This window comes from Rattus norvegicus, chromosome X, assembly GCF_021556685.1.
Source record: "Rattus norvegicus strain SHRSP/BbbUtx chromosome X, alternate assembly SHRSP_T2T, whole genome shotgun sequence".
Classification (NCBI taxonomy): Eukaryota; Metazoa; Chordata; class Mammalia; order Rodentia; family Muridae; genus Rattus; species Rattus norvegicus.
The window spans coordinates 76,453,073-76,468,551 of NC_141554.1; the positions used below are offsets into that span (position 1 = coordinate 76,453,073).

Sequence of the window (15,479 nt, forward strand, 5' to 3'; positions counted from 1 at the left end):
ACATAGCAAGTTCCTGGCCAGCAAGAGCTACATTGTGAAACCCTGTCTCAACAAAAACAGAAACATAAAAAAAACAAGAGACTAAAGGGAAATGTGGCAGGAAACTTCCTTCTTGAGGAGCAGCAGCAATGACTGGCCATGTAGGGTCAAGGCACTCAGCTTTCAAGAAAGAGTGAAGGGAGGGCATGTACTGGGCAGTTTCTGGCCAACCTGACACACAGCAGGGTCATCTAGGAAAAGGGAACCTCAGTTGAGAAAATTCCCCCCATTATAATGGCCTGTAGGACAATCTCTGGGGCATTTTCTTGTTTAATAATTGATGTGGGAGGACCTAGCCTACTGTGGATGTTGCTTGCTACTCTAGGACAGGTAGGTCCCAGTCCACTGGGCTGTATCACCCTTGGGCAAGGGGTTCCGGAGTGTACAAAAAAAGCAAGTTGGACAAGCCAGTAAGCAGCATTTCTCTGTGGTCTCTACTTTAGTTCCTGCCTCCAGGCTCCCTCCAGCTCTTTAGGTCTCTGCCCTGGCTTCCCTTCGTGATGGACTATACATTGTAAGGTAAAATAAACCCTTCTCTCCCCAAATTGGTTTTGTTCAGTATTTTACCACAGCAAGAAAAAGCAAAGTAAAATAGAAACTTGTACCAGTATGGTCACTGCTGTGACAGAGCTGCCCACATTTTGGAAAGGATTGTGGTAAGAGTGTGGAACTTTCAGCTAGAAAAGCTGTTGAGTAGGCATTGCTTAATGGACCTAGGAAGGTAAGACCTTGGAAGGTAGGAATGCTGAGAGAAATTAAAGCGATAACAGCCTGGTTTGTGATGTTTCAGAGGGAAGTTTGAAAATACCTAAAGGGATGAAATAAACCCTTATCTCCTGTGCGGCTAGTTTTTTTTAACTTAGCAGGTTAACGTCATCCTCACCTGACAAAATTCCTCCATCAGACTGCCTGCAGGCAAGTCTGTAGGGCTTTTCCCGCTGATTAATGATTGCTGTGAGAGGGCCCAGCCCATAGTGGACCTTGACTCCTGGCCAGGTGGTCCTGGATTCCAAAAGAAAGCAGGCTGAGCAAGCCACGGGAGCCAGCCAGTAAGCAGCCTCCAAGGCTTCTGCCTCGGTTCCTGCCTCCAGATTTTTTTGCCTTGAGTCTTATCCTGACTTCCCTCACTGAGAGTGACCTGAGAATGGTAAGCTGAAATAAAACCTTTCTTCTCCAAGTCAGTGTTAGCCACAGTGTTTTATCACAATTGAACCCCTAAGATGGTTCTGAAGCTGCTTATCAGTAGAAAGCAAACTAGAACCCAGAAGGACTACAGAAATGTTTGACTATGAAAAGATGGCAGAAATGCCTATGGGGAGCAAGCAGTTAATGTGGGTGAGTTCAATATGCTTGCTTGATTTTTAACTGTCATTAAGAGCACATTCTGTATGCCAGAAGGCCAAGGGGACAAGCCTTCTGGGCTTGACAAGTACTACTGGGAAATTTAATGATCTGTACAGAGTTGGGAGGACTAGTCAACCTCTTCAGTAAGATCTCTGTAACTGTTACAACTTAAGGAGACCCAGTACCAGAGCCAGAGGCAGAATGGATCACCTCCCATAGCCCAGTGAAAGGAAGAGCAAGAAACAGGTCTCTGTCCACCAACGTGTGTATATGTATAGATAAACATGAACTAGATCACAGACATTGTCTTAGCTTCTCATCCTAGCTGGAGAAAACCTAGGCACCAGCATTTTTTGAAATTTCCAGTGGTGATGTGACATTAGAGTATTCAGTGGGCCTTTAGGATACTACAGAGGTCTGACATGCTCTCCTCATACACTCCCCAACCTGTACCCGCTTGATCCACATCCCACCCTCCAACCCACCCCAATTCACAGCCCACCTTGTATGCTCCATGAGTAGTGCTAGGAAATCTAACAGCCTGTGCAGGTCAATGGGAAGGAAAACCAGGGTCAGAAGTGAAGTCTTGGCACCTTTAGAAGGCATAAAGAGGTCTGTTATAAAACCCAGTGAATGGAAGAACATAGAGACTATCCAACCCACCCTGCTACCCCCCCATATTAACTGGGTTCCAGACGTTTTCTTCACAGTTCCAACCTAGCTGAGAGAAAACTTGGGCAGCAGTATTTTCTAGGCCCTCCAACCACAATGAACCTTCAGGATGTAACAGAGATGTGACTTATTTTATTCTTACCCTCCTAGAACCCCCACCTCCCACCCCAGCCATACCTTCCTATCTCTCTCCACTGCACCCCAGCCCCATTTTCTGTGTTCCTTAAGCACAACTTCAAAATCAAATGGTAAGATAAGTTAAGGTTACCTTAGGTGGCTTGGCTTTATTCTGTTTGGTTTGATTCTGTTTGGTTTAGAAAGACAATCAATATCCCCTACAAGGTTTTAAGATCTTTGTAAAAGAAGAGAGGCCCAGTACTTGAAAGAAGAACTATGATCCAAACCTCCACATACACCCCAACAACAACCACATACACCCCAACAACAACCAAAAAGTCATGTTTTCTTAGCACAATCTAGTGACAGAGAGTGAACATCAGTGTTTTCTGGGTCCCTCCAGTGAATGGGAGCCTTCAGGATACTTTAGAGGCCTGACATCTCTAGTCTTATATTCCCCACCTGGCCCCAACACACACTTGACTTGCCCTTCCCCACCACCTTAGCCCTGCCCCAACCTTCTCCAAGTGCCACGTGGGAAAATAATGGTCTGTGTTGTAGGTTTGGAAGGACAGTCAAGTTCACCAGTGAAGTCTTAGTGTCTTTATAAGGTAAAAACTAATACCCGCCCCAGCGAAAAACCAGTCCCTCTCCTCCCTAATAGTAACTAGATCACAGATATTTGTGTATCCATCCTAGCTGAGGGAAAATCTAGGAGCCAGTATTTTCTAAGTGTTCCAGTGATGTTTATGATACTACAGAGATGTGACTTTCTCCCTAAACTCCCAACCTCTCCCATACTAAACTCCTCTACTCCTCTTCCCAAAGCCAGGTGACCCTTAGGCTTCACGATTACTGCTGGGAAATCTAAATAAAGTCTACACAGGTCTCTGAGAAAGAGTGTCATACTGCACAGTGAGGCCATCTTTGCAAAACAGTGTGTGCCATTACCTGACCCAATATAAGGAAAAGCACAGGACTGGCTGCCCCCTCACAAAATAGTAACCAGAGGACAGTGCTGCAGTTCACTTCTTTAATGACAATACTGGGGGAAGCCAGAGGCAGGCTAGTGGATCTCTGTGAGTTGGGGCCAGTCTGATATACATAGTGAATTCAGATCAAGTGGGGCTACATACTGAGACTCTGTGTGAAGAAAATATTCTCTAGAGAACAGACATTTTTTTGTGCTTCTAGGGTAATTGAAGGAAAAACAGTGCTGCTGTTTTCTAGTATCATCCCTCAGAGGGCATCGATGAGCATTTTGCCTGCTGCTACACAGGTGCCACAGTCTCTTCCTACAGCACACTGTCTCCCTCCAGCACACCATCTCACTTTCCAGTCCCCCAGACCTGTGGGCCACCACACATACACACTGCGCCCTGCCGCTGTTCATCCCTTCCCCCCACTTCCGGCTCAGTACCCCACAAGGACTGCTTGGAAATCTGATGTTCAGTGCAGAGCCACTGGAAAGTCCAATTGTGCAGTGAGTTCTTGCTGGTTTTGTAAGGTAGGAGGATTCAATATTTAATGCACTAAAAGGAAGAATATAGGGCAGCCCACCTCCACGCCTTAACTAGATCAGACATTTTCTTGCTACTTCCCACTAAGCTGAAACCTAGCAGCGGGTGTGTTTGTTCTAAGCCCTCTAATGAGGAAGCACATTAGGGTAGGTACTACCAAAGTGTGGTATTCTCTAGTTCCTGTCCCACCTCTCTGCCCATCACCATCTTTCCCCACACAACCAACCCCACAGCTCCTGCCACGAACCCCACCCGTTATGGTGCTGGTTCCAGCCCCGTGCCCACCCCCACCATCTGTGCTCTTTGAATACTGCTGGGAACTAACATTCTGTGCCGGTTGATTGATAAGGAAAGTCAAGTTCTGGGAGTTCTGGGACACAGTGAAAGAAAGGATGTAGGAATGCCTCCTAGACATCAGCCTTTGCTCACATACTCCTAAGCATTTCCACCCCAGTGGAGAGAGAACCCAGACTCCAGTCTTTCCTACGCCCTTAAAGGATAGGGGTATAAGGTATAACGAAGTTCTCTTATACTACACCTCCGCAGAACTCGGTGCCTGCTCCCAGCCCTCCTCTCCTCCAGGTCTCATCTCCTACCTACTACTTCGCAGCCACTGTATCCTTCCTACATCACTGCCAGCTGATCCCACCCAACCTCCTGTTCTACACAAGTGCTGGAAACTGAAAGGGTAGATTGGGAAGGACAAGCTCCACTGCTGGAAAATCTGGTACCTGAACCAGTAAAAGGAAGTACACAGGACCTACTCCCTCATCCCAGTATTGGCTAGATCACAGAGGTTTCTTTAATACTTCTACCCCAGCTGAAGGAAAATGTAGACGTCAGTGTTTTCTAAGACCTTGATGGAAGACAGGCATTTGGGATACTATAGAGGTGTGTCTTCTCTGGTTCTACCCATTCCTAACAGTCGGAGCTCTCCAGACCCCGCCCCCGAACCCTGACCCCACCCCAGTCCTACCCTCCACCCATCACAGGCTTGAAGTTCTGGCCCAAACCCTCCGGACTTCATTCACAGCACCCACCTAGACTTGGGTATCAGCTACACCAACAGGTCTCCCCCGACAGGAGCCGAATCCCGGAGTTATGTCTGAAGAGCAAGAACCCAAGACTTCTGAAGCAGAATACGGTACAATGGACTTTCCGGAATTCGAAAATGAAGAAGAATGGCTTTTCAAAGGTAAAGACCTACTTTTTCTTTTTTTTACAGTTACCGAAAGAAGGAAAGTGACTCCTCTGGGCATGAGTCCAGGGACACTGTTTCTTTCAAATTCCCCAGGGGCAAATGGGAAACCATCTCCTGTCTCCCCAGGTTTTTTATTTCTCATGCCACCTTTCCCTTGATATCTAAGTAACATCATCCTAGGAGCCTTAGTTTTCTCCAAAGCTGTCAAACTAAACCAGATTCCCTTTAACTGGAGGTAACCAAAATGATGACCAACACAAACGTTTATGAATGAGCTAACTCATTATTACCTAGTAAACCGTGTGGACCTACAGGTGGGAGACTGTTAGAAAGGATTGTTGGTATAGATTAGAATGTTCCAGTGTGAGCTGGCAGTTACTGTCCTCCTTCTATGTTCTCCTTGAATGTGGGTCATCTGGTATTGTTCCTAGATCAAATTGAAGGAGCTACTCAAGAACAATAACAAAAAACCTATAAACCAAGAAATTTAACGTATACTTTGGATTCATTTTTTTCTCCTTAAGAATGTAATCAGGAAAGCTGGCAATGGCGGCACATACCCTTAACCCCAGTGCTCAGGAGGCAAAGGCAGGTGGATCGCTAAGTTCAAGGCCACTCTAGTGTACATAGTGAGTTCCAGGAGAGCCAGGACTGTACAGAGAAACCCACGCATTAAAAAAAAAACAAAACAAAACAAGAAACAAAGTGAGTTAGATGTGGTAACATATACCTTTAATGCTAGCCCCTCAGAAGGCAAAGGTAGGCGGATCTCTTTGAGTCTGATGCTAGCCTGCTCTACATAGAGAACTCCAGGCCAGCTAGGTCTGTATAGTGAGACCCCCTACCTCAAAACAAACAAAAAACCCAATAAAGTTGCTTAACCCCGCATAACTTCCCCTCACTGGCCATAAAATCTGCACATTCTTGCTCCTGTACCTAAAACATGGACTAGTACATGTAAGGATATTTTCAAAGTGCTTTGACTTCTAACGTGTTAAATATGAGTTTTATTTGCATTTGAGTCTGTGTATGTTTTAATCCTCTTTCTTTTTTCTTCTTCTCTCTCTCGTTTCTTTCAGTTCTGGGAATCAAGCCTAGGCCTTCCTCTGATCTGGGCAAGTATTGCACCTTGGAGCCTACCCCACCCCTTTGATATTTTTGGTTCTGTTGTTGTTGTCATTTTGGTTTTTATTTATGTTTTGTAAGTCTAGGTCTTTTTTTTAAAAAAGCAACTGTTAAGCCTTCATCAGAAGGAGCACCAGCAGCTCAGGTTCTTCCCTTAGCACATTTCAAGAATCTTAACTTGTTTGCCAAAGTGCCAAGTATGCTCAAATTAATTTAGGGCTAAAGGAATTTTTGCAAGTTTCCTCACATATAATCAAAACAAGAAATGAAAATACTATTTTTCTTTTCTATATATTTTCTATGTATAAATACAAAATTTAAAACACTAAAAAAGTAGTAAAAGACAACTTTACATTTTTTTTCTTTTATATCCTTGTTAGTTTAAAGGGTGCAAACTCCAACTATTCCACAGGTTGTTAACAAAAACCTCTGTTGTGTTTAGTTTCAACAATATCGTTGAGCCTATAAGGGTCTCCTGCTCCGCCCCGCTGCAGTTCAAGCCGAAGAGACTTTCCAACCCAATTTCTTCTCCTTCCTACAACCCTTCGCTTCATATGTGCATTTTCACATTTTGTTTTTCATGGTTACAGATGACGCTGATAAGCAGGAAGATGAGCCACTGGGGTAAGTTGTGTAATACTTTATTCACATGGACAGTGGTCATCTTGTGTCAGCAGCCAATTTCCAGCCAAGCGAACAAGAAGCACATTCTGCACTACCTTGCTACATGATTTGATGTACAGCACAGAAATGTACGCTTCCATGAGAGTAGTAGCTGCCAGTCTATCTTTTTTCCCCAAGAGAAAAGAGCCTTTGGTCTTCTCAAGGTCTTGAAACTGGTAACTTGCTGTGACTTTAAAAAAAAAAAAGTGTTACTGCAATAAGGCTAACATGTTTTCTTTGGATTTTTATTTCTCCCACTGTTCTGAAGCCCTTGTTATGAACATAGTAGATAGCAACTTCTCTTTTGTATTCAGTTTTCAGGGGGGATGTTCCCAAGGTCAGGTACATTCTAGTTGCTAAGGCTAGTGAATGAGGCACAGTGTCCCAGAGAACTGATAACTAACTTCCCAGAAACTCTAGGAGAAAATGTAGCCTATTTATCTCAGGCGAACAGAGAGTGGGAACACAAGCACAGCCACACCTATTTGCAGAATCCTGGTCTAGCCTGCCTTGAAAAGTGCACACTCTTCCTTATGGATGGTCTAGGGTCAAAATCTCAACATAGTTAAATCATTTAGTGACCACTGACAAATCTGTTTCTGTTAGGAATATCAAAATTAGGCTAGTAATTGTGACCTGAACCAAAACCAAGAACAAACTGGATAAAAATTCCAAAACTGGAGCTTTTTAGAGAAAAGCATTTGGAGAACAAAATACATCTATCGGGTAAGCCAATAAAAGTGCAACGATGTTTGAGGCAATTAAACTAGAACAAAAGTATAGTCAAGAAACACATCCACCTCATTATTTTGGTTCTTTAATTTGTCCAATGAAAAAGTTGCTCTCGGTGCCATCCTTCAGCTTTATATCTTGTTCAAGGCATTATTCTGAAGTCAGTCATAGTTCTTCAATCATTTACTTGGTTGTTAGCCCCTGATTTTACTTTAAGTAACAGATTACTACATGGGTTGCTGAATTGCATGCAGTCTAGTCTTCAGACAAGTAACTATCCAGTATTTTTATTATTCTGACACTTTTCTCTAGCCACACCGAATTTCTTCGCCTGCAAGATATTCTTCAAGAGGACAAAGTCAGCAGTACCAATGATAGCGACACTTGCCAAGCTGTAAGTAGTCCAAGGAAGGCAGAAACACACCAAGATGGGACCCTGAAAAACACAAATGTCAAGGATAGATGAGCTCTAAACATGATACAATAGATATGGTGTTAGGATAATGATGTCCACTGAAGAATGAACCACACTAAGAATGTATTTAACTGGTGGTCAATTGTTTTCCTCCCATAAATCCTTCTTGGAGTCCTTAAATGGAAATAGATAGGTAGATGCATAGACAGATAAGTACTTAGAGACTATATATAAATTTAAATTTCATATTTTAAAATGGAGCTCATTCAAAACTGACAAGATTTTTTTTTTGGTCTTACTAAATTAGACATACTTCCTCATACTAATTGCATAAAAATGACATTTATTTATGATAATAACATGTTGAGGGCCAAGGAAATGACTTAGTGAACAAAGGTGCTAGCCATATGTGCCTGGCAAGCCAAGTTTGATCCTCAGAACCCATGGGCAAAAATCAAGACGTGTGGAGCCAGGAAGATGACACAGTGGTGAAGGCACTTTCCACCAAATCTGAAAAACCCCACTTTGATCCCTGAGAAGCACCTGATGGAAGGAGAAAACTGACATCTTTAAGTTGTTTTCTCACTTCCACATGAATATACACAAAGACACAGGGAGTAAATTAGTACTTGTAATTTTAAAATATTTTATTTATTTTAGGATTTATTTTCCTCTGTGATTGTGTGTGTACAGGAGTGAAAGTGCCTTCTGGGACCATAAGTAAGATCCTCTAGAGTTAGGAGTTATAAGAGCTTGTGAGCTAGCTGTACAGTGTGGGTGCTGGAAATTGAACTCAGGACTTCTGGAATAACAGTGACAACTATTAAGTGCTGAGCTAACTGCAGCCCATATTGCATTCATTTTAGAAAGCCTCACTTGAAAATTTTCCAAACAAATCTGGGGGAAAGGGGAGGTCATGGGGCAGGGGGGTAGAACTAGGAGGAGTGGAAGGAGGAGAAATGCAGCCAAAATGTTGTGTATGAGAGAAGAATTTTTTTAAAAATCCAAACAAGGGGTTGGGGATTTAGCTCAGTGGTAGAGCGCTTGCCTAGCAAGCGCAAGGCCCTGGGTTCGGTCCCCAGCTCCGGAAAAAAAAAATCCAAACAAACTGATAATGGAGTGGTAAGGGACTATAAATCAAGTCATATAAAGGACTCATGATGGTGTGACTCATCCTGGAGAGGATTTAGGGCTAATGTAATAGTGAAAAGACTTGGGCTAGAGAGATGGCCCACTGGTTAAGAATGCTGTGACTCTTCCAGAGGACCAAAGTTTGATACCAGCAACAAACATTATCTGGCTTATGACAAACTGTAACTCCGGCTCCAGGAGTAGCCAGTGCCTTTGGTCTCTGTGGGCACCTGCACTCATGTGCACATATCTACATACATGCATACACACACATAATTAAAAATAGATCTATAAAAGTTTGAAGGCCTGTCCTGTTGAAGCAACATTTGTTATAGTAATGGTTCAGAGGAGCTGGATTAGAATAATTGCTTTAAAAGTACAGCAAGTCAGTTCCCTACTAAGCATGTGTGTACATATATATACATATATACATTTAGCATAAGAAGAGTTATACATATAAGAATTGTTATACATACTTTTTATTTATATAACCCAAGAATTTTCCTTTGTAGTACACAGCATGACTGTACACATAGCAAGTTTTTTCTTGGCTGAATTACTGAAGCACAGTAGTATACAGAAAGAGTAGTAACAGTACTACCTTACTATGTGCCATTCAGCTTCCGGAATCCTGTATATTTTTATTATCATTTTCTTAAGTGTGGGTCTGTGAAAGGGTATTTTAGCCCATATGAAGTTTTTTTAAAAAGCCAGATGTGGTACCTTGAATCTGTGACCCCAGCATTCCTATGGTGAGGTGGGAGGCAGAAACAGAATGGTCTAGAAGCTTGTAGGGCAGCTAGCCTGAACTATGTAGCATGGCAGACACAGAGTTATCCTGTCTCAGAGAAGGGAGAAGGTGAGAGCCAACTCTTGAAAGTTGCCTTCAACCTCCACATCTCTCTCTCCCTCTCTCTCTTTCTCTCTCTCTCTCTCTCTCTCTCTCTCTCACACACACAAACACACACACACACACACACACACACACACACACACATACACATACACACACACTTTAAAATTTGAACAAGCCACAGCACAGCACAGCCTTGCATGCTTAGACACACTACATAGAGTTTTAGCACTATGCCTTGGGGTAGAGGTTGCCAGCAAAAGGAATGTAAATGTGAAAAATTGTGATATTAGATGAACAATGCAGAGAATGTGTGCTTAAAGTTTGAGAGCTGAAACAAGAATGTAAGAGGTTCAAACTCAGCTGGGAAAATACTTACCAGGTGACAAATTGTTCACCTCTCTGTGCATGTCTGAAATGACCAGAATGCAATTAAAGTATTGATTTAAGGGGTTGGGGATTTAGCTCAGTGGTAGAGCTCTTGCCTAGCAAGCGCAAGGCCCTGGGTTCGGTCCCCAGCTCCGAAAAAAAGAAAAGAAAAAAAAAATAAAATAAAGTATTGATTTAAGTATAAGTAGGTGAATTTGTGAATATAGAATACATGAAAATTGAGGATTTACTTCCAACATAGTGATTCCTTCCAAGTAGCTACTATATGCCTGCCTTGAAGCCAGGACACTGACCCTGGGGAGCTAATGTGAATGAGACCTGGACAGATATACACCCCCCACCTTTCTTTCCTTATTTATTTCTGAGACAGGGTCTCACTATGCAACTTACTATGGTAGACCTGGCTGACCACAAACTCACAGAGATCTGGTTGCCTCTGCCTCCTGAGGGCTGATGGGATTAAAAACTGGGCCTTTCTCTGAATCCTTCAATGGGGGTCTCATTCTCACTCAGTTCAGTGGTTTGCTGCTGGCATTCACCTATGTATTTGCCAGAGAAAGGACTGAAAGAGCTTGAAGGGGCTTGAGACCCCATATGCACAACAATGCCAAGCAACCAGAGCTTCCAGGGACTAAGCCACTACCCAAAGACTATACATGGACTGACCCTGGGCTCCAACCTCATAGGTAGCAATGAATATCCTAGTAAGAGCACCAGTGGAAGGGGAAGCCCTGGGTCCTGCTAAGACTGAACCCCCAGTGAACTAGATTGTTGGGGGTAGGGCGGTAATGGGGGCAGGGGGAGGGGAAGCCCATCTAGAAGGGGAGTTGGAGGGGTGAGGGAGATGTTGGCCGGAAACCGGGAAGGGGAATAACAATTGAAATGTAAATAAGAAATGCCCAATTTAATAAAGATGGAGGGAAAAAAATTGGGCCTTGAGCCCTCAGTCCTGCCTCCACCTCACAAGTGTTAGGACTGCAGATGTGCATCTCTACATTCAGATTTCCTTTTGGGGTTTTGAAAGAAAACAAATGTAAGCAGTAATAAAAGTCAATTGAGGATTATAGTCAGCAACAAAAGTCACTAGAATATTCTAGAACCAACTCAAATTCCTTCAGGGTATTCAGTACTTTCATTAATGTGAGCAATCTACCATTACAAGAACACTGTACCCAAGGCCCATTTTCTCAAAACTTATCAAGGTATCTACACTAATGATCTTGATGTGGGAGAGAAGTAGTAGTCCAGTTATAAGGTACAACTGTTTAGTAAGCTTTGTCCCAACTTTATTCTCATCAGTTAAGACTATCAACTGTAGGGTTAACATTAAGACAAAAGTTCTCCTTTGATGGCCAAAAATTATCTACTTCATTTTGATATTCCCCTGTGTTTTTATCGCTCCATAGGGGTATACCGAAGAAAATGATGAGGCCAGCCACAGTGACAGCGACATTGACGATAATGTGAACGTCATCATTGGTGACATTAAAGCAAACTCCTCCATGTATATGTATGTATTCTTAAGTGTCCTTGGGTTGCAAGACATCCAGAGAGGAGAAATACAATAGGAATTGACTCTCTATTAATTGTGCTTAGTCTTATCCTTGGTATCAGTTGAGAAGAAATGTACGAAGGTGATGGAGTCTGTAGTGATGTAGTGTTGTAGTGATCTGGCCTGTAGTTCCCCAGGGCAGCTGCAATATGCTGCTGTTCCTCCGTGAGATACATTGTTTGTTTTTATCTACTCTGTTTTATGTGTGCCTTTTCTCACAGATGATTTTTGGTATGAAATTATTTAGGATTTTGCTTTTGTGGGCATGGTTCTCTTTTTTTAGGAAGTCAGAGTTCAAAGAGTAAAAGAGACCATGAGTCTATTTCTACTAATGCAGCTTCTGTTGAGTACAAGCAATGTCCAAGAAAAGAACTTTCATGTTCTGCCTTTTCAGTACTGTTATTTGTCATGTACTGCTGGAGGCACACATTCGAGGTCTGCCTTTTTCCTTTAAAATGGAGAAATAGTCAGATTAGATAGTGCACACCTTTCATTCGAGCACTTGGGTGGTAGAAGCAGGAGAATCTCGAAGTTCTAGGCCAACCTGCTCCACATAGTAGCTTCCACTTGCCTCTGGCTCCCAGAGTGCTGATGGAGTAAAGGCTGGCCTTGGGCTCCCCATCAGTCCTGCCTCCACCTCACTAGTGCTGGGACTGCACATTAAGATTTCTTTTTGAGAGCTATGTAGAGAGTGATCTACATAGTGGCTTCCGGGCTGGTTAGGACTACATAGTAAGAGCCTGTCTCAAAGAAGGTGAGGGTCGCTAGCCTGTCTTAGTTCAGATATAAATGGGTCCAATTTTCATGTGTGTGCATGAATGACTTTCGTGTCTCTCTAAGTTGTTGAATTTAGCCTATTGACAATTGATTACTGTATCTCCATATTCTAGGGAGATGTTCACTAATATGAACTCACAAGCTGACCAAGACCTGAAACTAACTGAATCAGGTATCTCTCTTGTCCTTTGGATTGTTATTGAAGTCACACATTGCATCCTTGCAGCCTGACATACATACGGGGAATTTAAAGGCATTATAAGCCAGGTGTAATGGTGCACAGCTTGAAGCCTAGCACTCCAGCACTCAGAAAGGCAGACAGACAAGTACCTGTGAGTTCAAGGCCAGCATGGTCTACATGGCAAGTTCTAGGCAAGCTAGGGCTAAATAGTGAGACCCTACCAAATAAATAGCTAAGCACATACTAAATAAGACAGTCAAGGGATAAGCAGGATGTAGCTTGCTAGGTATAGTACTTGCCTTGCACAAATGAAGCCCTTGGTTGGAGTCCTTAGTACTGCAAAAGCAGAGCATAATGTAACTCTAGTATCCAGGAGACAGAAGACACCCTATCCCATTCCAAGGATGGTCTAGGCAGCCAAAGAACATCAAGGGTAAGGAAGAGACACAAATGGTCATTGTTCCCATGAATTGCACTGTACTTTGGCCACAAGGGAGGACTCCAGCTCAAGGTCTATCCCTGGTGATAAAGTTCCTTTCCCACTCAGACATCCGCAGATAAGCACCCCTCCCCTCTCCTTGATTAACAAACCAAATTCAAGGCTCTGCAATCTGGCCAAGGAGGAGCCCCAACAGGCTGCTTCAGCCAAGATCACTTGTAGGGACCAGATTGGGAATAATAGTTACCAAGAAAAAGAGGAAATGAGAACTGGATGGAACAGGGAGGATCTGAAGTTTTATAGGGTCCTGATGTTCAGTCCTCACTAAGCTGCACTGCTACCCCTAAAGCGAGGATCCCTGAGGCTTCAGTCATAACAATAATGCATAGTGAAGGAGTAGGCGCTAGGGAAGAGCTGAACAGCCAACCCCGAGTCAGGCCTGCTTCTGGAATCCCACCTCAGGCTCTGACTTTCCAGAACAATTGAGCTCTGGAAATACAGAATAGACCCACACACTCCCCATGTTCTGAGTAGGTAAAACGGAGGGAAAAAAATAGTGTCTCCTATAAAGAATTAAAACCATGTGACTAGAGAGATGGCTCAGTAGTTAGAGCTCATATTGCTCTCACAGAGGAGAACCCAAGTTTGGTCTCCAGCATCCGTGTCAAGCTGCTTATAATCACCTCAGCTCCAGGAGACCCAACTCCCCTGGCCTCTGTAGGCACTAGCACTTACAGAAATTTCTAATCCCAATTTGGGGTTTTTAACGCTACCTTTGATCATTTAGTTTTTGGATAAAAGACACACAACTTTTATTACTTCCAATAAATCTTAAAACAGCACAAGAGCTGGGCAGATATAGCACTCATGTGTACCCACACAGACATACATAATTTTTAAAATAATAAAACACCATGAACATTTTCCTGGGAAGAAGTGAGGCAAATAGTTATTATTGGCTAAGCTTGGCATTAGGTAGAACTGATCTTTAATAGTTAAATCAATGTGATTTCTTTTATCATATGTTTGTGTTAAAAGGTAAAGTCACATTTCACACCAAGAAAAAGGATTTTATAGTTTCTGTAGTGCCTTCACTCTTTCCCATCATCAGAAGGAGAGTTTACACAGCAGACCAATGACAACATCCATAGGTAATGAAGGAAACAGGCATGTAACTTTATTGTTTCATGTATTGGCTCATACTCTTACATACATGCACACACATAGGTCTGACAACTGCATGTCCAGCTCCATATTGCTTTTTACTCACGCATCTAATGCAGCTGAGTGACTGATGCTTGGCACTTAATAGAGACAATCAGTTGGATGGTGGCGGCACACACCTTTAATCCCAGTTCTTAGGAGGTAGAGGCAGGCTGTGAGTTTGAGGCCAGCCTCCTCTACAAAGCAGGTTCCAGGACAGCCAGGGCTATTACACAGAAAAACCTTGTCTAAAAACAAACAAACAAACAAACAAACAAACAAACAAAACAACAACCAAAAAAATCCTAGCAAAAAACAGAGAGAGAATACTCAGCAAGACTTGGTAGTCCGGGGTTGGGGATTTAGCTCAGTGGTAGAGCGCTTGCCTAGCGAGCGAAAGGCCCTGGGTTCGGTCCCCAGCTCCAAAAAAAAGAAAAAAGAAAAAAAAAAGAAAAAAAAAGACTTGGTAGTCCTTGGAAGGTCCCTTTTCTAAAGGTGTGCATGAGCCGAGGGAGGCATTACTGAAAAATAGAGAATAATTGAAAACCTTTCTTCCACAGACAATGCCATGTACCCAACTGATTAAACAAGCAAGGATCTGAAACGTGTCACCATCATCATCCTTATTGGCCTCATGCATTACAAATTAAATGGTGATGGGGAAATAAAACCTTGTTTTTAAAGAAAATGACATCATCTCTACACACCAACCTAAAAGCAAATCTATACCAAACTGCTACAACAAATGGAGAGTACTTAATTTGAGACCTGACTGTTTTGAACGTTGGAAATCCTAACATTCTAAGGTCATCTACAAGCCAACTAGTGGAATTTGTTGCTTTTGGAAGGTTGAATAAAATCTGCTTGAAACCTTTATGTTTTGGTGCGACTGTTTCTAAGACATCCCCCCCTTCCTTGTCATGCTAATTAGGCTAATTACCTCCGTTATTTTCCTTTCCTTTCCTCTCCCTTCCTTTCCTTTTCTTCCCCTCGTTTGGTTTGTTTTGGTTTGATTGGTTAGTTTGTTTTTAGAGACAAGGTTTCTCTGTATAGCTCTGGCTGTCCTGGAACTCACTCTATAGACCAGGGATCTGTCTACCTCTGCCTCCAGAGGGCAGGGATTAA

At 42.9% G+C, this 15,479-nt stretch overlaps 1 protein-coding gene across 3 annotated transcripts; it reads left to right on the forward strand.

Moving 5' to 3' along the window:
• Positions 1-471: 471 nt before the first annotated feature.
• Positions 472-15,230, forward strand: Tsx (testis specific X-linked gene). 3 transcript variants are annotated; one of them, XM_087599248.1, is made up of 8 exons: positions 472-558; positions 4,776-4,887; positions 5,973-6,008; positions 6,609-6,642; positions 7,726-7,807; positions 11,609-11,712; positions 12,645-12,703; positions 14,915-15,230. In XM_087599248.1, exons 2-8 carry the CDS (start codon positions 4,794-4,796, stop codon positions 14,938-14,940), a joined length of 435 nt encoding a protein of 144 aa, XP_087455374.1. In that variant the 5' UTR covers positions 472-558; positions 4,776-4,793; the 3' UTR covers positions 14,941-15,230. The 3 variants fall into 3 exon arrangements, with proteins under 3 accessions (XP_087455374.1, XP_087455373.1, NP_062076.1); XM_087599247.1 differs by lacking the exon at positions 472-558 and adding an exon at positions 1,040-1,186; NM_019203.2 differs by lacking the exon at positions 472-558 and having other exon boundaries at positions 4,724-4,887.
• The last annotated feature ends 249 nt before the right edge of the window (positions 15,231-15,479 follow it).

Coding starts and splice junctions, on each gene's coding strand:
- Tsx (XM_087599247.1), top strand. Junction 4,888..5,972: donor AGAAGAATGGCTTTTCAAAG/GTAAAGACCTAC, acceptor CGTTTCTTTCAG/TTCTGGGAATCAAGCCTAGG. Junction 6,009..6,608: donor TAGGCCTTCCTCTGATCTGG/GCAAGTATTGCA, acceptor TCATGGTTACAG/ATGACGCTGATAAGCAGGAA.